Here is a 27,761-nt window from a genome sequence, read left to right as displayed (position 1 = left end):
GACAAGCCTATTTCCATCAGGCAAGAAAAGCTCACAGTCTCTAATTCTACATAAGCCTCTGTTCGAGAAAAATCTGATATCAAGATTTTCAAACCGATATGGACGCATACTTTCAGTATAATATCGAAATACATCTGGATACATTTGCTCTCTGAACGTTCCGTGACCAGTTATTTTTGAGGTATCAACACCTGAAGTGACGACAGATTTATTGGCACGAATGTCTTTGTTTTCTATAGGGATAGCATATACTAGACATTCTAAGATAATTTCCCTGTCTTTTTGTTGAAGCGGTATTTTTATTTTTGTTAGATCATTGTAACTGTTTTCATCCACTGGCAAAGTTGTCATTATTCGCAACATCAGCTCCTGGTCTGCAAGAGCCATCCCTTGTCGTTGATGAATACTGTGATATATTGCTGTGGTCTGTAATATCTTTAGCATCTCCGTATTAAAGAAAAGTTGGTACTGCGAATTTTCGTTTTTCTTCATATCTAACACATAAGCTTTTATTGTATTTGCATTGGCTGCAAACTTTCCCCACTTAACGAGTGATCCCCATTTAACCGTATTTCCGTCTTCGTCGTACAGAACATTAACTGGGGATTGACCTGAATCTAATGCCTTGTTTATCATACGTATAGCGTGTTGGAGAAAAAGAAAACGATGTTGGACTTCCATATTATCTTTTATTACCTCCTGAACTAACCTGTGAACCGAAAGAGACGTACCACGTAAACGCTGAAACAAAGAGAATCTTGTCAAAATTTCAATGATCTGGCTGCATCCCATTTCATCATTAAGTACGTCAACCAGAACTTTATCTTCCACGAGTGGACTTCCTATATTTATAATTTCTTTCGGAATATCATCAGCAAACAAAAATGACGCAACTTGCATTATGGTTACCGCAGCTGTGCTCAAGCCTTCATTTTCCGATTGCCTAGTTATATACTCAATGTTCAATTGCCATGTTGTCGCTATCGCTAGTCTATCTTTGCTGGTATTCATTACAGAAGGTGCTGCCTTCAATAATTTCAATCGTTTCTTTTTGAATTTGTTGACGTAGTCAGTGAAGGAACATTTAATGCTTTTTATATGTGCAGCTGCTTGTTCTAGTGCTAATGGCAATCCACCAAGCTCTTCTACTAGTGACATTACGGTATCGTCATCATTGTTGCATCTAATCTCTGTTCTGCGCATTAGAAAATCTAATCCTTCTTGCGTTTCAAATACATTTAGACAGATGCAGGTCTCTGACTTAACGGCCATCGACTCTTCAATTTCATTAGGTTCACGTCGGCTTGTTATAATGATATGTCCACGAGTATTCCGTTTCCATGTTCCTATCAATAGTTCTTTGGTACTGTCAGAAAGGTTTTCACTATCAACATTATCAACAACTAAAAGCCATCTTTCATTCAAATTAGAAAACCATTTGAGAGTTTTCTTAAAAGTTTCTTGGAAATCTTTTCCAGTTGTATCAACATCTATTGCTAATGTTGTAAAGGAATCTTCTAGTGTATGTTGTGTTTCTGCTGACATCCAAAAAACACCGGCTGGATAGAACTCCTGCGACCGCCATGCAAATTCAATAGCAAGCGTTGTCTTTCCACAGCCACCTAAACCGCATATGACTAAATCATAATTTCCATTACATTTTGCGATACAGTTGTCTTTAATTTTACACAATTCCGTCTCTCGAGCAACAAATGTTTTTGATCGATTGGGTGGATAAAAGAAAGTGTTCCCACTAGGTTCAGACATCGGCATGTCATTTCTGAAATCGTTTTTGCCATCCTTTATCTCAGTTATTTCAGTCTTAATGTTTGATATATCTTCCTTTATCTTTCTATTTTCGTTTTCAAGTTTGGATACTTTTTTGGTCGTGTTTTCAAACGATAATGTCCTATCGTATAAAACAGTCACGTCTTCGTGTATGGTATCGAGTAATATTTGTTGTATATTTTGTTTGGATTCAATATTACCTATACGACTACATGCTAACATTATTTCACCATTTACTTTGAACAGAGCATCATGCACGTTTATAAATGTTTCGTCCATTCCTGATTTCATTTTCAAAGAATAATCAGCAAGAACACGTGTTTGCTGTCTAATTTCTTTTACAAATTGCTGGGAGACTGCATAGCCTTGTAGAAACCGAAATCCTGAGGATAAACAAAAAACTTCATTTATATTTCACCAACTTCTTTGCCGTATATAATAAAAATAAACGACGATTTAAATTTTTGTTCAAGAACTAATTAGAGTCAAATTTATTCTTTCTGTATAAATAAAGGCAACAGTAGTATACCGCTGTTCAAGTCATATATCGATTGAGAGAAAACAAATCCGGGTTACAAACTAAAATCGAGGGAAACACATCAACTATAAGAGGAAAACAACGGAACAACAGAAACAGTGAAGTGCAACAGAAACAAACGCCAACGTACATAGAAACGAACTCACTGATAACAACTGCCATATTCCTGACTTGGTACAGGACATTTTAAGAAAAAATGGTGGGTTGAACTGTATATTTAAAGGTATTAAATTCCATTTCACCATTTGATAACAAATGGCATATATAAAGCACATCAAAATAAGTCGACGCATGATTCATTGAAGATTACGGCGAGAAATTCTAAAAGCTAGGTGTAAAAAAAAGTCTACGACCGCATTCAAAATTTCAGATATGTAAGACTTAGTTTAGGTGACTAACAGCAATTCAGTAAAAAGTGGGATATTGAAAGACGATATGTCGACGAAATATTTGCAGGTGACCCTGTTGAAAAAAAACAAGTTTTGTTTCTTTGTGTCTTTGTGACTGCGATTTATAAAAGTAAAGGGAAAAATCTATGACAAAAAGGGTTTTGTTAGTCTCCATAGTGATACCGATAACTTGAAGCTTTACTTGTATCTCTAAAATGAACATGAATATTGTCAGTTAAAATATTATCGTTTCATTTAAAATGAGATTCCATTTTATTTTTAATGAGATCACGAACTAATTTAAATTAAAATTACAAATTCTATTTCTAGTGTATTATTGTTGAGACGTGTATGTGTATGCCTATAATCTTATCTTCAAATGCAGAAGAGGTAATTGGGCAATGTCCAATAAATATTCTTGTAAATTTATCAACTAACACAGTGATTGTAACGACATCAAATATATAACGACTTTCACATTTATTGGAGAACGGGTGCGAACAAGTTTAAATTTAAAATTTGCCGAAGAGGAAGAGGAAGAGGAATAATAATAATAATAATAATAATAATAATAGTAAAAATAATAATAATAATAATAATAATAAGAACTGATCAAAACCAATAAGTCTTCCCAAACTTAAACCTGGGACAATGGTGTAACAGTACAACATAAGAACAAACTATAAAAATCAGTTGAAAAGGGCTTAACTCATCAGATCGATACAAAGCAGAAAAACATCTAACAAAAACACAGACCGGACGTGGCAGGGTACTTATACATCCCCAAAACAAAAAACGACACCAGAAAAGTACTCTCAGTTACCGGCAGCTAGTTCAAAGCCAATAACAACTAATAAAAAACCATGCATCTAAGACTAAAATATCAATCAGTACACATCCAACATCCAATGGATTTAGTAAAGGCGCCAGTCAGAATCAGTCAGATAAAAACATGACCTTGTACAACGCCAAGATACAGGTATCGACAGATTGTAGAGCCTTGGATGTGCATATGTATATAAAAATAATATTTAGTTTGATTTTAATTTATTGATAACAAAATCAATATTAATACCAATAAAAACACTATTCAAAGATCTAATTACAGTATTGAATTGGTAACCTTTTAGAAAAAGTTATTTTAAAAGATCGATAAGTTTACCCGGATCGTTACGGTATCTAAATTTCCGGGCTCGGTAAACAACATCTCCGTAAAAATTAGGATGTGCTATCCCGTTTGAAATAAGTTTTCTACAGGTACAACCAAACTTCCAAACGAAATCTTTGTATCTATAGAAGAATTTAGTAAAGGTTTTAAGTAATTTGTGGTAACGAAATCCCTGACTTAGTAATTACCCAGTAACACATAGATTACGCTCATTGAAATCCAAAACGCCACAAGAGATTCAGGCATAGCGAACGAGTTGTGATAAATAAACACCGAAAAATGGTGCAAAAGGAACATCACCTTTTCGAAAATAACCAATAGGGAACGAAAAATCGTCCCTTTTCTCGTAGTGTAGAGTTTCCCGTGTAAAACTGAAATATAACTACTTCAGGAGTCATCCAATGATTTGGTCATATTAGCGGTTTTGTAGATCTCGTATGGCTGATCTTTTTTTATAGTTTCTATTTTCTACCTATTTATTGAATTTGTTTAGGTGATTTGCAATTACTCATATAAGTAGTAATCCAATGGTTTCAGTTATCATGACATTTTTATCAATCTTATATTGCTTACGCCGATTCCCTCGTTCCCACGGCGCATAACTTCTCCGTGGGAATCGGATCTAAATTTTACTTACCCATCGTAATAAGCTTTTCATTAATTGCTTCTCGTGATTCGGACCCCTCTTCGGTTTCGGATCAGGATATCCGGTATGTGTTTCTGTCTTCATTATTTTTTTTAATGTTAAATGAAAATAACTAAACATTCCTTTTTTTTCAGTTCTAACAAATTACGAAAACAAAATCCTTTCCGAAAATTCAGTTTCAACTTATTAAAGTAAAAGTAAGAATGCAGTTATTGAAATTACTGTTCCACTTGTGTTTGTAATATCATTCAAGCATTGTTGACGCATTAAAATGTCATGGCAATTTGACTGGTTCCAGTTTTGTACAATTTAAAGGTGGTTCTGTAACTTTCAAATCATTACCTAGTAGATTCAATAAACCAGAAGCTGTATCTTTACTTGGTGGATCAACACATCGCACAATTTTTGCTCTATTTTTGCTCTATATGCCCTCACGGCTGACAATCTGTATCCAGTACGATCCATTATTGCTTGTTCATCTAATCCGGCTTTGTACAATACAGTTTCCCAGAACGGTTGGTGCAATTTTCAGTTAAGCTCGCTTTTCGACACATTTCTTTCATTAAACCTCCTAGTTTGTTAGCTTCAAGCGGCTGTTTTCCATACCGTATTCTTTTTCAAAGCAAAAGTTTCCGATAAAAATATCCACCAGCCCCAAGCGTGTTAAGATATGTCTTTAAAAGGTTGGTTATACACCTGGAACCTGAAAATAAGTTATAACTCCAGATAACACAATTAATTCTTTGGTGACTTTTATTGATCTTTATGTTTTGGTAAAATAAGTAAAAACGGGGTGATTGAAATGTTCAACTTAATTTAAATTTGAATCAGTGATATTGCCTATTACTTCTATGTAATATTATGCAAATAAAAACAAACAATATCAGTATCATATGAAAGATGGGAGATAACTCTTGTCAGGAATGCAGATTCTTCTCAGTCGTGATTAACACTAGTAAACGAGCTTTAGTCTGAAACGATGATTTTGATCTTAACAGGATCTGAAAAAAGTCTCACTGTTCAGTCATGTTCAGCTTTTTAGTCAACTTTCAGACTTATCTACTGCGGTAAATGTATATGCAGTACTGTTCAGTAGCATTTCAGACAATTCAGTATGATGTTGATTTGTTCGTGTAAATAGCAGTTACTGAGCAGTCTGAACATAGACTCAACGGATTGTAATTGACTTCAAGCAAAATTTCTGAATAGTACTGAATTTACCGCAGTAAAACGATGTAATACAACGACTTTGGAGGATACTCGTCTCCCGTTTTTTTCCGTGCCTCAAAAAAAAATCTCTGTAGCCAATAATCCATAGTTTTAAAATCCATTTACAACAATTCTGGAATTTTGACACCATGTGTCCGCCCACCATTCTTTTAACACCATTGTTGCCCACTACGTGTCCTTTTGTCTATTCGGGTTAGTTTGTGAGCATATCAGCTTATCGATCTCTTCAGAAGAATCAAGTGTAAAAGAATGATCAACCCTTTTTCCACGCCGTCGTTACGTGGTTCAAGCACCAAATAATCAACTTTAAATGTTCCGAAGTCACACTCCTCTTTGCCTTCAACATTGTAAACGTTCATAGCTTGCGAAAGTTTCAAGTTAAAATCCATAATATTCGCTGACTTTGAAATATCCAGATCGTCAAGATAATCATCCTCAATCTCTTAGGAAACGACAGCCAACTTGATAGCATGTTCTATTTCGGTCGTCTTCATCTAGTTCGGCCACAACTTGTGATAACTGAACATCGTCTTTAATTTCAGCTCCAATTTGAACGTGTTCGTTTTCCTCCAAAGTTTCAAATCAGAAAAATTCGTTAAAATCATCATTTTAAAAACAAATTTAGAATGCTAAAAAAAACTACGCAAACGATCATACAAGGGGATGAATACTGACGCGAGCTTTAATCTCGTCGAATAAAACGGAAACGCTATCAGTGTCTAATAATAGTTCAAGCAGTCAATCATGTTATTTATATTTGAAATCATATATACCACCATACTAATAAACATATTTAAACAAAAACATCCCAAATATATATATTTATCAATTGATCTGTGTATTCTCTTTTTCACAGCATTACAGCTGAAACGATAATGGAAGTCTTGTTCATGGGAAAATTTCCAAACGTTCTTGTAGTAATCTATATTATCAGATAGCTTTCAGGAAAAAAAGATCAGATTCCCCCTACCAATTTTTAATTAATCTTTCGAAATTACAAATTCTGTTTACCCTCCTTCTAACTTTATATGTACATGTTTAACATGTATAGACCGCATGTTTTAAAAGACGCTTTAAATGTATACATGCAATGTAAATGTGGTCATAAAATAAGGTAATGTTCCCTAAATGCATTAAACACTACACTTTTATGCACTTTTGTAATTCAGTTATTACTAGTACAGATACACTACACTGTACACCTAGTTGGGCCGAATATTACTTGATATTAATCATGCATACACAAATGCATACATGTAATCAACAAATATACTTGCAGTTATTTTATTTTATTTTCATTTTATACTATTATTCTTTCGTTTAAACATTAAACCGATATTTAAAATGCATCTCAATAAACTTTCCAAAGAGGAATATGAAGAATTTGCATTACTAATTATATATATATATAACGTGAAAATAATGTTATCGACGTTTTTCGATTGTAAATGAAGTTTTGTTTCAGCTTTGGACCAAGTCTTATTCTGACACCGCATATAGTTATTACTGTCATTCAGTGAGTAAGCAATTATCAGTGTTCTTTCTGACGAGTTTTTTAATGAAAATAGTTCGTTTTTGTATCTGCATATATAAAGATTAAAGAATCATATCTCAAAATAATACTTGCATACAGATATCATTATTACATCGGATCAACTTACAGTTCTACACCATTATTGGAATATCATGACTTTTTATTTCTAGTCTTTTCCAATTGTTCTTTACTAAGAAGCACTATAAATTGTGAATTTTTAAATCGTCTCAATAAAAGTAAATTAAACAGCTGAATACCAACAGGAAGTTTTGTTGCATGCTGTCGTTTCCATTGATGTTGATATTATAAATATATTTTTGTTGATGCTTGATTTTAGAAAAACCACTCTTATGAACAAATTATTCTGACTATGGCCCTTCTGTTTGCTTTCAATTTGTTGGATCATATAGGATCATCCTTCTGCATCAAAATTTACATATGATGGGATTGGAATGATGTTGGGTACAGTCAAGATATGATATTGATGCAATATTTCGATTTATGTTAAAATTAGTAGTTCAATAATTTGAAGATACAAGTGATCAAAGCGGATTGTTCTTTGTCGAACACGAAGATAAGGATGGTTAAAAGGATGATTGAGGGGTATATGCACTAAAAAAGAGAGAAGCGAGAAAACATAGTTTTCATGGAAACGGACTAAAGATTTTCATGTTTAAACTGTCGTTTTCGATTTGAATAACTTTCAATCAGTACGGAAAAGATAAGAAAACAAAAGTCGCGATTGGCAGTATATACTTTCCCAAAAAGTGATCACCTTGTAGAACGCCACACGCGAGGTGTTGGCTATATATAATACGGGTTGGCAGCTTAGAAGGTAACAAAAAAACGATCGAGGTAAATAAAAGTATCGATTTTGTTGAAGAATTGTTAGCCTCAAATACTGTATTGCACGGAAGATAAGGACCCATTATCTATTTCCAGGAAAGGTAGAGGCCCATAGTGCTTTGTTTCCTCAAACAATCCTCCTCAGTTTTCCGTGTCACTGATTTTCAGACTTCAAATGCAAGTTTTAGGATAAAAATTACTTTTTGGTGACCTGTTTCCGTATATATTATTTAGAAATGAATATATAAATGTATATTGTAGAATAAGACATAGTGCTAGTTTCCCAGGAAACAATTTTTTGGTTTTAAAGTCAATTCATCATCGAAATGTAATGTGCATAGGGAACCAGATTTGGCATCTGACGGGAAGCGGCAATTTTTAATACGAGAATAATTTGCCTCGCTAATGCTCGTACTTAATCATGAAGAAAGGGATTATCATTCTGTTACATATACTTAAATTTAATTTGTAAGACAATCTTTTCTCGGGTACTAATTAACAGAATGACTTCATACAGTGATAAGTTGTAATGTGTTAGCGCTTTTCGGGTTTGACAGACACCTACTTGATGTTTTTCGAGTAGGGTAATTCTTCGCACGATAACGCGTACATTAATGTTTATTCTGATCTGACTAATACATAAACTAATTATTAAGAGATTATTATATAGATATCAATATTTTTAATAACTTTTTATGATTGTAGAGACTTTCAATCGGATTTCTCAATCTCTACGTAGTTACAAAGGGTTTGGCTTTAAAAGATGTTCAGTTGTTGTATGAGTTACTAAGCTTAAAGGGGCATTAGCTGTCAAATTCATCTACACCGATTTGACTCAAATTTTCATATTTGATTAATTAGATACTAAAAGAGTATATCCAAATTACAAAAGTCTAAAATAAACAATTAACAATGCATGGACTCGATAATATGTATCAACATTTCGTGTGTATTTTTGTCTAGACGTCATCTAATTAACCAACGAGATGACCTCCGAAGACTGCCGACGGTCATATAACCCGATATAAACATAAATATAAATATAAATAGATAGCGTCCACGTGCAATTGGATTTTTCTAGGTCTGTTTGATTTCATATTGTAGGTTAAAAAGTATGTTTATCGTCGTTTTTCCCTGGGTAAGAATGATTTTTTTTGTGGATCGAATCAGTCAACCAAATGATTCATCCTTGTTTCACTTTCAATGTTGACATTTTTTTCCTTTTAATAGCTGAATACATGCGTAACCGATCTCAAGCTAAGGGGTTTAATTAAAGGTTACATGAATACGGATTCAATGAGGTCGAATTATTCACTTGCAAGTGAATAATTCATCAGCGATGTTTCTTATCTTATTTGGTCAAAATTGAACCAAATTGGCTGCTAAAAGCGAATTTGTATTTCACTATATCACTTTCATTAATGATTGAAAAAAAAAATATATTTTGATTTTTTTTATTTCTCGTAGCTAATGCCCCTTTAATGAAAACTAAATATAACATCATTTTTATTTTGGCTGAAAATGAATCACATACAAGACAACAAATATAGGCACAAATAAATGTACGAATATATAACACACAAGACAAAACTGCATGTTTCGGGCGGGCTACAAAACATTTTTTATCGGCCGAAATGTACAATATAATATATAAAAGGTAGGACAGGGCCATGTTAGCCCAAATTTTCGTAAAATAAATTAATAAAAGAAAAGGAGGGTAGGAGGATGAAAATTGTGTACGTCTAACCATGTACTCAAACAAATTCTAACTGATTAACTTTAGTATAAAGTGAAAACTTATCACTTATAAAATCATAAGAAAGGTCTGAGTAATGTAACCAGATAAAGCAAACGAAATTTGCGCTGCATACTCTGATCTAAGCAAGTTTAGCAGACGAGACATAAAAATATGACCTGGTTTTAAACAAACTGCTAAAAAAATTCATCTTCCCCACTAAAGACTGAATTTCTCGACATTTTACTAGTTTTTTTGTTTGACCGTAAATTAAATTTAATGAATATCTTGTAAATTATCTTCAGAAAATTTGTAATATAAATTTGTATCATTTATAATTCCTAAATTTCCATTCTAGTAGAAGGGGACAGCCTTGTGAGAATGTTCTTCCTGACTAGAAAAAAAATGAAAGTTGTTTTGATTCATCAATTGCTTTTACAGCCCTGTCAGCTGAATCAACCCTCGCAAAATCATCAAGGTAATTCACAATATTAAACCTAAGCTGTCTGTAAAATTGAGAATGGAAATGGGGAATGTGTCAAAGAGACAACAACCCGACCATAGAGCAGACAACATATATGCAACTGCATTTGTAAAGCACTGGCAAGTGTGAGCGACAGAACAGCCAAAAGAAAGGACTCAATAGATATTTGTCTATAGGCTCTTCGCAAATCCCGTTTGAAAAATAAGACAATTTCGTCCGTATATTTAATTAAATTGACAAAAGCGTCAACATTAGGAGATTTCAGATTTACCTCCTAAGTATAAATCCTTTTTAATAAAACCTTTAACCGCACTCTTTCACTCAAATCTAATATAACCCTTCTATAAGACGAATCCTTCTTCGATACACTATTTAAAAGCGATATTACAATATTATAAGAAAAACGTTTTGAGTGGAAAGCACCAAACCACCGCTTTGTTTTCGATTTCCTTATATCAATATCTTCTTTGAACTCGACCTCTCCCTTGTGATTTTGGACAGGATACCTAGATAATAATTTCTCAATTCCACAAAATTAAACGCGCAGACATCCAAGTCATCAATACTAGTCAACATAAATTTGAAAAAGTCAGAGACCTGATTGTTTTGACCATTCTGACAAAGTGTCCAGTTCAACTTCTCGTTTCGCCCATGCTCTGTCATAGTCTTCAATGGAATCCATAATTATTTTAATATTATGGTTCCAATTGATGTGCTGGGGTTCCCTCAACTTAGGACCACGAGATATCACCATTAGGAGATATACATGTTGAATTATGTTAAGATCCCCAGAATAACCTGGTTAAAGGGGCTGTAAATATAAGGCGAGTGGGAACAGTCACATGTCAGAGGTTTTTTTTAGGTATTCTTCTAAATCAAGGTCAAAACAGTATACAGATTGATATACTTTATCCTATATTCCAACAAATAGTGAATTTTGTGTATAGTAAACACAATAACTGTAAGTAAAAAGTTTATTTCATAACAATGTTCATCTTCAATTTTATAACCCAAGATTAAATTCTTTAAAGTAAATATATGTCTACCAATCTAAACTGTTTTAAATAACCTATATATTTTTCCCCAAAACTCATCTAAAAAGTGGCAAGTTACAAAAAAATGTTCATAGTCTTCTGTAAGGTTACAAAAATTTACAGTTTGAGTTACGGCTTATTTTCCATTGTTTTAATAAAACTTTGTTTGGAAGAATGAAGTGTAATAGTTTCCATCTGCACAGTTTCAGTTTATTATCTATTAAATATTTATGATTTAATGTTTGCATATATTGAGCTTCAATTTGTACATTTTCACATTTTGATATTCTGTTCCACTTATGATACCCAATTTGAACTTCTTTATCATATTCTATTTAAATTGTATAAATTTGAATCTAGTTTTTCTAGTTTATGTTTGCAACTATTCTTTTCACTTAAATACAGTGAGTTATTTGTTATTTATCTCTGAATCTTTTATTTCTTTTTTATTGGGATTTGAACTTTAATAATTATATTTTCTTGATAAAATTCCTTTTCAAGATTTAGTTATGTGTGTGTATCATCCCCTCTCTGTCCCAAAGTGCTGTTATTGTTTTTCTTGTTTGCCTAGCTTTTTCTAATCCCAAGAAGAATTTTGTGTTTTTTTCTCCTTCTTCTACCCATCTAATTCTTATTTGTGTTCCTTTTGTTTTTGAATCATATAGTTTACCAAATTTCTCTTCTATAATATTAGTTTCCTCTTTAAAAAAAGTTAATGACACCCTTTTACATTTTTTGTTTACACACTCATTTAATTTCTTCAATTTGTTTTCTACAATATGTATTTCTTTTACATTATTTTGTGCTTTTCTTTTGCATAGTGCTATAGTATGGTCTCTAACCTCAGTTTAAAAAAGATCCCACTTAAGACCCATATCATTGGTGAGTAATATTTTCTTTTCAAATTGTTTAATAAGAATTTAAACAAGAAATGATTGTAACAGGATGCTGTTACGAAGTCTCCCAAACGACGCTCCCATAATTCGTAATTCCCAGGGTCGCCTGACATTGGGCAAAGTCCAGTGAAAATTGGTTTGGTCCAGTAAAGTTGTAAAGTTATATGCATTAATGATGCCTGGGGACTAACCCTGTATATCATTCAAATCATCTTGGCATGGCAAACCAGAATATATATGGTTTAGGGGTGGGGATCTCGACCATTTACAAGATACTAGAACATTGGGGATGGGGGGAACCCCTGGGGACTGACCATATACGTCATTCAAATGTTCGAGACATGACGAACAGGAATATATATGCTATAGGGGTGGGGAACTCGACCATTTACAAGATATTAGACCTTTCAATTGGCAGGGGGTCGGGATGACCCCTGGTGACTAACCCTGTATATCATTCAAACAATCTTCGCATGACAAACCAGAATATATATGGTTTAGGGGTGGTGATCTTGATCACTTACAAGATATTAGAACTTTCTTAAATGGCAAGGGGTGGGGGTGACCCCCGGGGACTAACCCTGTATTTCATTTGATGTGCTTTATCATGACAAACCAGAATATATATGCTATAGGGGTGGGGATCTCGACCATTTACAAGATATTAGAACTTTCTCAAATGGCAGGGGGTCGGGATGACCCCTGGGTACTAACCCTGTATATCATTCAAACCATCTTCGCATGACAAACCAGAATATATATGGTTTAGGGGTGGGGATCTTGACCACTTACAAGATATTAGAACTTTCTTAAATGGCAGGGGGTGGGGTTGACCCCTGGGGACTAACCCTGTATTTCATTTGATGTGCTTTATCATGGCAAACCAGAATATATATGGTTTAGGGGTGGGGATCTCGACCATTTACAAGATATTAGAACTTTCTCAAATGGCAGGGGGTCGGGATGACCCCTGGGGACTCACCCTGTGTATCATTCAAACCATCTTAGCATGACAAACCAGAATATATATGGTTTAGGGGAGGGGATCTTGACCACTTACAAGATATTAGATTTGATTTGATTTTGATTTTTGGTGTTTTAACGCCACTTTTAAGCACCGCTTTTGGGCTATTTCGTGGCGGCCAGTTTTTATTGGTGGAGGAAGCCGGAGTGCCCGGAGAAAACCACCGACCTTCGATAGGAAAACTGGCAATCCTAGTCAATTAAGATTGGAGTTGAGTGCACCCGCACGAGCGGGGTTCGAACTCACAACCTCAGTGTTGACTGGCTAGTGATTACAGTAGTAACTACTTAGACCACTCGGCCACCGAGGCCCCCCAAGATATTAGAACTTTCTTAAATGGCAGGGGATGGGTAGACCCCTGGGGACTAACCCTGTATTTCATTTAATGTGCTTTATCATTTAGAACATTTTCAATTAAAAAGATTGTGTCTATCACAAACGGTTTTCAATTTATAATCATTTGAAAATTTTTAAAAATAAAATCCCATCAGGTTCTATAGTAAAACCCTCTTTTCTTTTTGCCCCTCAAAGTACCCCTTTATAAACCCAATTGTACAAACAAAACCCTTATTGCACAACTAGACATGTTAGTCTAACATATTGTGAAACCCTAAGTTAATCTGACAAGCGGTTTTGGAGAACGGGTGCGAACAAGTTTAAATTTAAAATTTGCCGAAGAGGAAGAGGAATAATAATAATAATAATAATAATAATAATAATAATAATAAGAACTGATCAAAACCAATAAGTCTTCCCAAACTTCGTTTGGGAGACTAAATAATGTTTTGATATTCTTCATTTTCTAAAATACTATTATTAATTTTGAAGTATCCTTCACCTTTTTGTTCTGATCGACCTTTTATCTTTAGAGAAATTGTTTGATGGTCAGTATGAGTTATGAAAGCTGGCCTAATATCGGGGGATTCTATTTTAGTTCTTAGTTCAGGACAGGTTAAGAAAAAATCTATTCTAGATGCTTCATTTAAATTATTTTTACGTCTCCAAATAAATTGTATTTTACTACCATGAAGTTCTCTCCAAATATCACTTAGTTTTTTTAGTTTTAATTAAAGATTTAAGACTAAATACTGTTTTTTTTTGTTTTAATGTTTGTGTTAACCTTTTTTTATTATCTTTGTTTGTTAACGTATCATTCATATCTCCTCCAATTATAACCATCTCTAAACTATTTTTAGTAACTACTTCTTTAACTTTTTTGAAACAAATATTTCTTTTTTTAGGTATATTTGGTGCATAAACATTCACTAATGTATAAATACTGTCTTCAATTTCATCATTTATTAAGAGTAACCTGCCCTCTTGGTCTGTAAATATATATATTTAATTTGCAGTCTAAATCGTCGTTAATTAAAATTGAAACTCATTTGGACTGTGAGGTTCCACAGCTATGATACTGTTGACCTTTAATTTCAGTATTTAAGTCTTTCTCTAAGTTTTCAGTGACATGACTTTCCTGAACTAACATTTGACATTCGTACCAAAAAAAATGTACATGTATTACTTCAATTACGCTGATATATGTATCATGCAGCAAATTAATAACCTTGTACAGACCAGGACGATTGAAAAGTATAATAAACTAGGAAAGAAGTAGAACATTAGATTCCGCCATGTCTCCACGCCATGAATAGTCAAGTCCGGAAATATACTATATACGAGCACGTGTCCGTGTGACAATTTGTGAACTTTTATTTTAAATTTATTTATTGTTTATGAAATTTTTATTCTATTACAACATACCGAGGGAGACATGGCAGAAACACAAACTACATAGTGTTTGCATTGATTTATCTAGCTGAAGCATTAACATACAAAAATTTCAAACGACAAGTATCTTAAAAAACATGAAAATTTCACAACTGTATTTCAAAAATGTATGTTTTTAAAACTATAATTACTTACATAAACACAGTCGCGTTTTAGTTGGTGTAGACACCCAAAATAAAATATCATACAAAATCATACAATTGCATAACAGATGAGCGAAACAAAACTTTAAATTAGTGTTGTCAACGGTTAATCGGTTAACCGGTTAACCGTCGGAAGGACCGAGTATCGAATACTAAAAAAGCTAACCGGTTAAACGACCTTTTTTCAAGTTTTATAGATGTGATAGAAATGAATATTGAAATCAGTAATAAACTTTTTAAATGATAATCGTGTTAAGTGATCTGACAGATCAATTGTCCAGTATATTGATTGCTATTGTTAACATTGAAAACACTCCAATTTTTCCAAAATTAATTAACACAAAGACAACTTGACAGCTCGGGGCAAGATCTAAAGTAAACACAATTAGCGTACATGTATTTTGAACAGTTGTAAGCTGATTAAATTTTACGATTTACTTCATTGCTTCGCTTTGTTTTAATATAAAGTATGTCTACATGTAAATATGCCACCTCCATCGTCTCAGGCTTTGTCATATTTAAACGAGATGGCGACTCAAAAATGGTAAAACGCAAATTTTATAAATGAAATTAATGTATAATACTGTGTGGTACGAGAAACACGCATAATCATCTCAAATTGAATTTTCTGAGACATCAGAGAAAATGAAACAATCAGCGCCGAGAGTAAGAAGATTTTCATCTTATTAACATGAAGTTATTACAAAGGCCATAGTAGTAGTATTGGACTGTCAAAAATAAAACTTTACCAAGACTGCTGAAAACCAGTCCATATAATACCCAAGCACAATCTTTAATTCAGCTTATCATAAAACCGTGCATTTGTAGAGTACTGAAGACCTTTAAAACATCAACTCAACTACCGGTTAACCGATTTATCGGTCGAAAGATTGTCCGAGTAACCGGTTAGGCAGAACTGTTCAATTTGACAACACTGTCTAAAATATAATGATAGAGAGAGAGAGAGATCTTAGGCCACAGACCACAATTAAATTCTCTATTAGTTCTTTATAACGTTTTGTTTCATTAAAAAAACTGCACCGATTCTTTTTGTCAAATATTTTGTGTGTGTAAAGTACAGTACTAGTCCAAACATATATCCAACATTCAGAAAGATTGCTCCCAAGTATCTTACAAATTTAGCCAATACACATCCATACCCCTATGGACAAGTCAAGAGATGTTCCGAAAACTGTAAATATAACCTTTTTGCACCTGGCCTAATCACTCTTTCCATATCAAAATCAGTTAAAATACAACATCCAAAAGTTTATTTCACCTCTCTTCTTTCATTTCCATCCAAAAAAATCTAAGAAATGAGTGAGGAAGGGAAAGAAAAAAAATTAAGAAAAAATACACTCTAATTAAAAGGAACTATATTCGTGGGATCATTAATTGTGGTCTTGGGCCAGAGAGAGAGAGAGAGAGAGAGAGAGAGAGGGAACAAAATTTGTTTGAATACGCAAATTAATTTTCATTATTTCTAATGGAAACAATTAATGATTCTTCAAGTTGCTAAATATTCTACTGATTTCCTTTAACGCATGGAATCTTGGGAACAAGTTATGATAGATAGATGATAGATTCCCAGTTTTTGCTTAGAATACGTACATATGTTAAAAAGAGTAAAGAAAGGTATATAAAAAATACTATTGCATGATTATAAGTATAAGTGTTTTGTGGTGTTAACAATATATTCTATTTATTAACATCTGTAGCTGCTGTTCACGGAGGAATATTTGATATGAATAACATTAACTTATACCGTAATCTTGGAAAGACATTGGATGACGAAACGTGAGATAAACTCCAATCAGAAAAACAACGGCCTGTTAAATGGCAAAAATAAACGGCAAACAGTTATAGCGGATATCAATAAACGACAACTAAAACATAACAGACTTCGACAGGCACACAAAGATCGTGGCATTACTTAGGAAATTTATATATATAATTTTTGCATAATTATAAAAAAAAAGTGTCTAACTCATTTAATAGTTGTCATGCATCGAATCAACCAGGAAATTATTTGCGTTCATGTATGAACTTTGAATTTTCGACCAAAGTGGAAGCTTCCATTTACCTCTGATCAATGACGTCACCCAGTCTATTTCGGTTTACCTCGGCCTAATTCAACATTCAGGGTTTTCTTTTATGATTTCATTTGCTTAACTAGCAACAAATTACAGTATCATGAAGGGCAAACACATTGCTTAAACCTTTGAAACCGAAAAACTAATGACGAAATTACAAACCGAAATTCTTTCATCATCTGAATCCGCTACATGGACGCATGATTGTTTTGGATCAGTTTTGAATTGCCGCTTTGTCTTTGTACAGTTAAAAGCTTGACAAAAAGTCATTGTGAGTTGATATTTTATGAATTTGAATAAATAGAAAGCCAAAATATAGAGAGAATATCAAGGGGGCAAACGAAAATCAAAGCCATGTGCAAACATTTGTTTTTTAAAAGTCGAACAATAACAACAAACCATTACACAGAAACCAAAAGAAAACTAAAGATTGAACCCCATCAAAAACCAAATAGAAATTATGTGCTACGGAATGGTAAGCATTGCCTGCTTCACATGACCAATAGTGTTGATTATGCACGTACACATCTGGCGATGAGTTGCATTCGTTAATATGACAATCAAAGAAAAGAGGATGGTATTGTAGTTACGGCAAATTGAACATGTCCGTGTTCATCTACGACATTGATATTTTATAACTTGTAAAAATATTAGTGAATTTGTAAAATTTGGGATGTTTAAGATCCCTGAAATAAGTGATTTTGTAAATTACTAACATTTTCAGTGATTGTATAAAACCCCCTAAAATTATTAGGAAATTTATAATATTGAAAATATTGCTAGGGATTTAATAACTATGCACTTCAACCGTAGGGAGCAAAACCTATGTCGATTCCCTTGAACTGGGATCAATTTATACAGATGGTACATAGAAGTAAAATATATTTTGTTTTTGCTTTTAAAGTTTCACATTTTCTCTTTTCAACATTTCATGAGCCCTCAACCATTCCCCTAATAAAGGAATCTGGTATAACAGTTGCTGTATGCTCCTCCCTCTTAATTATAAACATTAACACATGTTTTTGAGAATTTATTTTTATAAATAGTATATATGTATGTCGATCTTTGTAGATACATCTATTTTGTGTTTTATTTGTATTGCTTTGCTATTAAAACGCCTTTTTCTTATGAAATAGATTATCAATCGGAGATTTATAAATAATTTGAAGATAAGAAATTCATTAAAATATATTTTTCCTGGATGCATTGTCCTATCAATTGACATCGGTCACCACTTTTGAAATGGAGGAAGGTTATCTGTATAAAAACAAAGAGTTTTCCCCTTATTCTTGAATGATGCCCAGCAAAATATTTTCTTCACTGTGAATTTCTCACCTGCAAGTACTCCACATTCCAAACAAAGATGATATAAAGAAGGGTTTGAAAACTGAATGTCCAGTGAAACAGTTCGATCATAAGCAAATATCTTTTTTTTTTGGATCATAAAATTCATATTCATTTCCAGATTGAATCTTTACTATAAAACGTTTTGAACTATTCCTGTCTGGGTGTATTTCTTCCAAAATTTCTTCGAGTTTCGAATTAAATGTTCTCGTGTAAATCTGGTTTGGTCCCCAATGTTCTGGAAGAGCTCCTTGATTATTTGGTTTTGTTTCTGCCATCTTCACTTTAACCACATATGAATTATTCAAAAGCCTACACATATGTTTATGTCTCGACCAATGTATAGCTTGATAATTTTTTGAACAATATGTTGCTTTTTTGGATTTTGAACAATATGTTGCTTTTTTGGATTTTGAACATGATTTCAAATTTTGTGATACTTGACGACAAAAACAGCAGACTTCTACTAGTCGAACGATATCATATAGATGTTGTGTCCCTTTTTCATTGTTTTTTAAATAATTGTTACTATAAATTATAGGTGGTCTTGCACATCCTAAAACTTTACTGTTCTCTAAACATATACGAGGTTTAGTGGCCTGCAGTTTGTTACGAAATATTTCTGCTGAATTCAATATATAAATACCTGGACCAATATGATCTCTTATATTGTTCTCATCAATTATTACGGAAGCTGTAAAATTTTGACCGATTCTGATTCCACCACATTTGTTATCAAAAATGTCATTCTTCATAATATAGGCAGAAGATCGCAACTTCACCATCATGCCCCAAAAAAAGTTTGAAAAAATTCTGTTTCCTTTTATTTCGAAAGTACCACCATCACACGATACGCCACAAAGACCATTTCCTCTTATAATGTTATCAATAATTACAGCTCTAGATGCACCCTCATCGTTCATTTCTGCCGATATATTTGACGTTATCATTCCTCCACACCGTATGCCTTCTGCTCCGTTTGCCTGAATTATGTTTTCATAAATGTAACCATAACCATTAGGTCCAATAGCAACTCCATGAAACTGATTTTCTGAAATGATATTTTTAATTACTTTGATAGCGCCTCCATCTCTAGCTTCAACTCCCATTTGTCTCATATTCTGCACGGTAGAGTTTTTGATTTCGATGAGAGAACCTTTTCCATGTGACAAAACTCCACCCCCTCCACATCTTTTTAACAAACATAAATCTATGTGCGCAATACCTCCAGCGTATACTCCTATTCCTACATAACCGGGCTGACCTAAACAGAGAAACCCAGAAACCATCTTTTTTTCTTGATAGACTTGTTTGCATGCTATTTGATCAATACAACGGGAAAGCCTCACACCCTTTTTGCCCGTTTGAAAATTCACATCTATAAACTGTTGCTGTAGAATTCGTTTTAACTGTGATCTGGCTTCCTGAAACAAAATTAATGTTTTCAAAATATGCGTTTATCGTTTGTTCGGGTTCAAAATCAACTGTGAAACCAATTTCGGTTAAACAACAAATTTTAACACCTGGACCAGTGTCGATGTGAACGCCATCTTCTATACCAATCATCTGGATGCTTTTTGTTATAACAATTATATTTTTGAATATATATCGTCCTTTCCGCAACATTAATGTAGTAAATGGCATGGGAGTAACCGACATAATTTCTTGTAAGAACTCTGGTCTCTCAACCATTTTATAATCTATAATTGGACAATTTATTTTCCTGTGTGATTCAAGGAGAAATGATGGATAATTACAAGATCCCTTCAACAGAAGGAGGTAACGACTCTTCTACCGATCCCGATAAACCATAGGCTTTCCGGCAGTGTCTTTTCAAAGCATCAGAAGGAAATCTGACAAGCCTATTTCCATCAGGCAAGAAAAGCTCACAGTCTCCAATTCTACATAAGCCTCTTTTCGAGAAAAATCTGATATCAAGATTTTCAAACCGATATGGACGCATACTTTCAGTATAATATCGAAATACATCTGGATACATTTGCTCTCTGAACGTTCCGTGACCAGTTATTTTTGAGGTGTCAACACCTGAAGTGACGACAGATTTATTGGCACGAATGTCTTTGTTTTCTATAGGGATAGCATATACTAGACATTCTAAGATAATTTCCCTGTCTTTTTGTTGAAGCGGTATTTTTATTTTTGTTAGATCATTGTAACTGTTTTCATCCACTGGCAAAGTTGTCATTATTCGCAACATCAGCTCCTGGTCTGCAAGAGCCATTCCTTGTTGATGAATACTGTGATATATTGCTGTGGTCTGTAATATCTTTAGCATCTCCGTATTAAAGAAAAGTTGGTACTGCGAATTTTCGTTTTTCTTCATATCTAACACATAAGCTTTTATTGTATTTGCATTGGCTGCAAACTTTCCCCACTTAACGAGTGACCCCCGTTTAACCGTATTTCCGTCTTCGTCGTACAGAACATTAACTGGGGATTGACCTGAATCTAATGCCTTGTTTATCATACGTATAGCGTGTTGGAGAAAAAGAAAACGATGTTGGACTTCCATATTATCTCTTATTACCTCCTGAACTAACCTGTGAACCGAAAGAGACGTATCACGTAAACGCTGAAACAAAGAGAATCTTGTCAAAATTTCAATGATATGGCTGCATCCCATTTCATCATTAAGTACGTCAACCAGAACTTTATCTTCCACGAGTGGACTTCCTATATTTATAATTTCTTTCGGAATGTCATCAGCAAACAAAAATGACGCAACTTGCATTATGGTTACCGCAGCTGTGCTCAAGCCTTCATTTTCCGATTGCCTAGTTATATACTCAATGTTCAATTGCCATGTTGTCGCTATCGCTAGTCTATCTTTGCTGGTATTCATTACAGAAGGTGATGCCTTCAATAATTTCAATCGTTTCTTTTTGAATTTGTTGACGTAGTCAGTGAAGGAACATTTAATGCTTTTTATATGTGCAGCTGCTTGTTCTCGTGCTAATGGCAATCCACCAAGCTCTTCTACTAGTGACATTACGGTATCGTCATCATTGTTGCATTTAATCTCTGTTCTGCGCATTAGAAAATCTAATCCTTATTGCGTTTCAAATACATTTAGACAGATGCAGGTCTCTGACTTAACGGCCATCGACTCTTCAATTTCATTAGGTTCACGTCGGCTTGTTACAATGATATGTCCACGAATATTCCGTTTCCATGTTCCTATCAATAGTTCTTTGGTTCTGTCAGAAAGGTTTTCACTATCAACATTATCAACAACTAAAAGCCATCTTTCATTCAAATTAGAAAACCATTTGAGAGTTTTCTTAAAAGTTTCTTGGAAATCTTTTCCAGTTGTATCAACATCTATTGCTAATGTTGTAAAGGAATCTTCTAGTGTATGTTGTGTTTCTGCTGACATCCAAAAAACACCGGCTGGATAGAACTCCTGCGACCGCCGTGCAAATTCAATAGCAAGCGTTGTCTTTCCACAGCCACCTAAACCGCATATAACTAAATCATAATTTCCATTACATTTTGCGATACAGTTGTCTTTAATTTTACACAATTCCGTCTCTCGAGCAACAAATGTTTTTGATCGATTGGGTGGATAAAAGAAAGTGTTCCCACTAGGTTCAGACATCGGCATGTCATTTCTGAAATCGTTTTTGCCCTCCTTTATCTCAGTTATTTCAGTCTTAATGTTTGATATATCTTCCTTTATCTTTCTATTTTCGTTTTCAAGTTTGGATACTTTTTTGGTCGTGTTTTCAAACGCTAATGTCCTATCGTATAAAACAGTCACGTCTTCGTGTATGGTATCGAGTAATATTTGTTGTATATTTTGTTTGGATTCAATATTACCTATACGACTACATGCTAACATTATTTCACCATTTACTTTGAACAGAGCATCATGCACGTTTATAAATGTTTCGTCCATACCTGATTTCATTTTCAAAGAATAATCAGCAAGAACACGTGTTTGCTGTCTAATTTCTTTTACAAATTGCTGGGAGACTGCATAGCCTTGTAGAAACCGAAATCCTGAGGATAAACAAAAAAATTCATTTATATTTCACCAACTTCCTTGCCGTATATAATGAAAATAAACGACGATTTAAAATTTTGTGCAAGAACTAATTAGTGTCAAATTTATTCTTTCTGTATAAATAAAGGCAACAGTAGTATACCGCTGTTCAAAAGTCATAAATCGATTGAGAGAAAACAAATCCGGGTTACAAACTAAAATCGAGGGAAACACATCAACTATAAGAGGAAAACAACGGAACAACAGAAACAGTGAAGTACAACAGAAACAAACGCCAACGTACATAGAAACGAACTCACTGATAACAACTGCCATATTCCTGACTTGGTACAGGACATTTTAAGAAAAAATGGTGGGTTGAACTGTATATTTAAAGGTATTAAATTCCATTTCACCATTTGATAACAAATGGCATATATAAAGCACATCAAAATAAGTCGACGCATGATTTATTGAAGATTACGGCGAGAAATTCTAAAAGCTAGGTGTAAAAAAAAGTCTAGGACCGCATTAAAATTTCAGATATGTAAGACTTAGTTAAGGTGACTAACAGCAATTCAGTAAAAAGTGGGATATTGAAAGACGACATGTCGACGAAATATTTGCAGGTGACCCTGTTGAAAAAAAAAGTTTTGTTTCTTTGTGTCTTTATGACTGCGATTTATAAAAGTAAAGGGAAAATACGTGACAAAAAGGGTTTTGTTAGTCTCCATAGTGATACCGATCACTTGAAGCTTTTCTCTAAAATGAACATGAATATTGTCAGGTTAAATATTATCGTTTCATTTAAAATGAGATTCCATTTTCTTTTTAATGAGATCACGAATTAATTTAAATTGAAATTAAAAATTCTATTTCTAGTGTATTATTGTTGAGACGTGTATACATGTATACCTATAATCTTATCTTCAAATGCAGAAGAGGTAATTGGGCAATGTCCAATAGATATTCTTGTAAATTTATCAACTAACACAATGATTGTAACGACATCAAATATATAACGACTTTCAAATTTAGAAAAAACCCAGAGAACAATAAGAAAATTGCAGTATGATTAATATTTGGAATGGTTTAAAGAGTTGGCAAATCACAATTTCCATCAGAGACGAATTATACTGAGCATAAATGCAAAAGTTTAACACTCCAGAAATCATGAATATCGCTAATGACATTGGCTTGACAAAATGATTTTATACTGAAAAGTTAGCGGTATTACCACTTTTAATCTGCAGTACACGAATATCAGAAATTGCACATATCCTTAATGCGACATAAAATGAAACTCGTTTCCTTTGGTATTTTGAAAGCATATGGGTAAGAACATCTTGTGTTGTTCAGTCATTATTTAAAGATGTTCACTGACAATGGTGGCTTTAAAAGAGAAATTGAAATAAAAGAAATATGATTTATACGTGTATTCACATTTTAAATTATTTGAATATAGCACTAACATTTTGTACTTCTAACACTGAAAGCATTGTTGGCAGCTTTGTCTATTGTATATTCACAAAAAGTTTTCCTAATGTATTCCATTTTTACGTAAATGTAATGATGTTGTATTAGAGAACTGTTTGGTTTAAAAATACTTTCGAAATGATAATCCGCCAGAACGTACAATATATAGGCTCATTAAGGGGGTAGATCTTGTGTATAAGAGACAATTCTTACAAATGTATTGGAAGTCATGTGTGCGTTTTAACCTAGAAGTAATAGAAACAGTGATCAGGCATTTATGTTGTTTACATTTGGCTTTGAGAATGATGCAGGAAGATCTAGGAAAATTGGACAAGTTAGACGCCACCAAGCATTATAATAAGGAACTACATTTTTTAAAGCTTCAATAATCAAAAGCTGAAAAGGAGGACAATTACCATTCATACATGAAATGCTTTAAAAACACCTATGCACTGAGGAGTTTTTGGAGAAACTATAGTGTTTTGACATCATATAGATAAGATCTTGGAAGGTTTGGGAAAAATTGAATTGGAAAAAAATAGATTGAATAATGAAGTTATAAGGTTTTAGTGCTAAGCTGTTGGTTGATAGGCTGTACTTAACTGTATGTCTTTGGTTTTTAAATATAAACGGCAATATTCTAGAAGATATGATCTGAACATCCATCCTAGTACAAGCTAATGCTGACAGATAATCTACATTAAGCACAACGATAGTACTCAGATAATGATCGACTGTCAAAACATTGAATTTTAATAGCGTCTGCTTACTGATGACAGAGGCGTTTTGTAGTCTGGGGAGAGAAACCAACATTATGTATTTTAATGTTGATATGTCAATTCGTCCCAAGGGTATTCGTCCCATACTGAATATTACTGTTTTTCCTTATAAACTTGACTACAACTATTATTGGGACAGTACAATTTTCACTTAAGCACATAAAAATAATGCAAAAAAACTGTAAAAGGTTTTGTAGGGGGAAAATTAATTAATTTCGCCCAAAAGTTTCCTTTTTTTGTCTTGTGCCTGTAAGCCAACTAGTTTGAAGATTTTGAAAATTTCAAACGGTCAAATTCAAATAAAAGTTTGTTAATATTTTTTTTTTATAAACAATAATTGTTTTGGCAATATTTTTGAAGGAATAATTTTGTTTTCTGGCAAAGTTTGAAAGATAAATGTGTTATCATCTGAGCTTTATCAATACTTTTAAACCATTTATTTACATTCAGGCTACAAAAATTAACATGACATTTCAGATTTACTTTAAAATATGTTTCTACTTAGCATTTTTTTACAGTAATGGGTATTCCTAATGAAAACATGTGCAAAAAAAACCACAATAATATATGCCTACTAGTGTTTTCGGACGTTTTTTAGGGTACCCCAAAACTGGTCATATTCGACGTCGAATTTCAACAAGACTTTGGCATGTGATGCATGGACCCCTACTATTTCAATGGTGTAAATATAAGAAAAATTAAACAAGAGGAAAATTTTGGAGTTTCCAAGGCCTACTCTTGTGACAGCACTACATAAATCTTATATAAAATTCACAATCTCATGTATTTTGTATGTATTCTCAGCAATTAACAATTTATTTTGGCTATTCCAACTTAACTTTTGGTTCAACAAGCCTGGAGCGTATCTGGTATAGGTTATATTAGAAACATAAATTTTAGAGGATTGCAACACAATTTCATATAGCAGTCCTAAGTATGAAATCGTTCAAATTATAATGGCATATTGTTATTCTAAACTGTTTCCCAAAATTGATCGCCCTGAAGATCATAAAAAACAGTTTATTAAAATAAAGTATGTCAATAAAGGTTTTGATTTTGTAAATATTGCCGGTATTTTTAACGACCATTCTGTTAAAGAACAAATTCCGGGATATTTTGATAATACTGAGCTCCCTCTTATTTGTTATATTTACAAGAAATCTACCCGGAAATTTGTGTTTAATTATAGCCAATTGTGTAAAGATTTTAATATCAGTGAAAATACACCTACTTCATGTAATTGCAGTAATTCCGAATACATTTATGGACCCATTTCCCATGTTATAACAGGAGATCTTAACATCGTTCAAGACCGAGAGTTAAAATCATTCCTCAGTAAAGGACCTAAATATCGTCCCCCGTCAATTATTAATTGGAATGAGTGTCGTAATATCATCCACGACTCACTCCATACTTACTGTTTGAAATGGATAAAACGGGAAAAAGCTGACAAAAAATCTTTGGACTCTTTTTTTAATTCAGTAATGAACATAGTTGATATACGTATTCAACATTTTAAAGAACATTTTACTCTTAACAATAACCACAATAAACCTATTTCTCGTATCAAACATAAACTAAAAGAACTAGCCAAGGAATTTGTTTTTGTCCCGGCCGATAAAGCTGCTAATAATATTATTATTGTTTGACGTAAATTTTACATTGAGGTTCTGAAAAAAGAAATCACCAATTCACCAACATTCCAACTGACTCCATTTTCAGAAAACGACATCTGTAACAAACATAAACTTTTAGCTACCGCTTTACAAGCAGAACCAAATACAATGAAAGTCCCAACTATGTATTGGCTTCCGAAGCTACACAAAACACCTTACAAATATAGATTCATTTCGTCTTCAAGCCATTGTTCCACTACTAAATTGTCTATTCTTCTTACCAGTACACTTGGTACAATCAAAAACCTGATAATAAATTGTTCAAATAAGGCCTTCGAAAATAGTGGAATTAATTACTTTTGGAGTGTCAAGAACTCGTTGGAAGTACTTGATAAATTACATGCATATATTGGTGATTTTGAATCTGTTCAAAGTTTTGATTTTTCTACCCTATATACCACATTGCCTCACATTCTCATTAAGAAAAAATTCACACACCTAATTAAATGGGCATTTAAAAAGTCAGAATGTGAATATATATGTTCAAACTCTTTTAGGTCATTTTTTAGTAGCAATAAACAAAAAAACTATGTCAATTGGACATGCTTTGAAACTATATATGTCCTTGAAGTTTTACTAAATAACATTTTTGTTCGCTTAGGAGATTCCGTATATCGTCAGGTTATCGGAATTCCAATGGGGACTAACTGTGCACCACTTATTGCGGACCTTTTTTTGTATTGCTATGAGTTACAATTTATGACAAAAATCAGCAAAGCAACGAAACAACATCTGATACACAAATTTAATAATACTTTTAGATATTTGGATGATATTTTGGCTCTCAATAATGACGACTTCAGTATGTATACTAAAGAAATTTATCCTGTTGAACTTACTTTAAATAAAGCTAATACTAACAATGACCACTGCCCTTTCCTCGATCTTGATATCTATATCATTAATGGAAAGCTTAATACTAAAATATATGATAAAAGAGATGATTTTTCATTTCCCATCGTTAATTATCCATTTTTAGATGGTGACGTTCCCTTGTCACCATCTTACGGTGTTTATATATCTCAACTTGTACGATTCGCTCGTGTATGTAACAATGTTTTAGATTTTAACGAGAGAAATTTATGTATTACTGAAAAATTATTACACCAGGGTTTTCGATATCACAAACTAGTCAAAACATTTA

The 27,761-nt window shown here is 33.2% G+C and overlaps 1 protein-coding gene across 1 annotated transcript in view; it reads right to left on the bottom strand.

Annotated features, from left to right (window-relative positions):
- The window catches only part of LOC127726006 (uncharacterized), a 158,985-nt gene that overhangs the window by 127,733 nt on the left and 3,491 nt on the right, over positions 1 to 27,761 (bottom strand). The window contains exon 3 of the mRNA XM_052233304.1: positions 710 to 2,171. Within this exon, the coding sequence (XP_052089264.1) occupies positions 710 to 2,171 (1,462 nt within the window). The remainder of the gene's footprint in view (positions 1 to 709; positions 2,172 to 27,761) is intronic.

The sequence above is a fragment of the Mytilus californianus genome, unplaced genomic scaffold (genome assembly GCF_021869535.1).
Source record: "Mytilus californianus isolate M0D057914Y unplaced genomic scaffold, xbMytCali1.0.p SCAF_15, whole genome shotgun sequence".
Lineage (NCBI taxonomy): Eukaryota > Metazoa > Mollusca > Bivalvia > Mytilida > Mytilidae > Mytilus > Mytilus californianus.
This window is presented reverse-complemented; position numbering and strand designations above follow the sequence as displayed.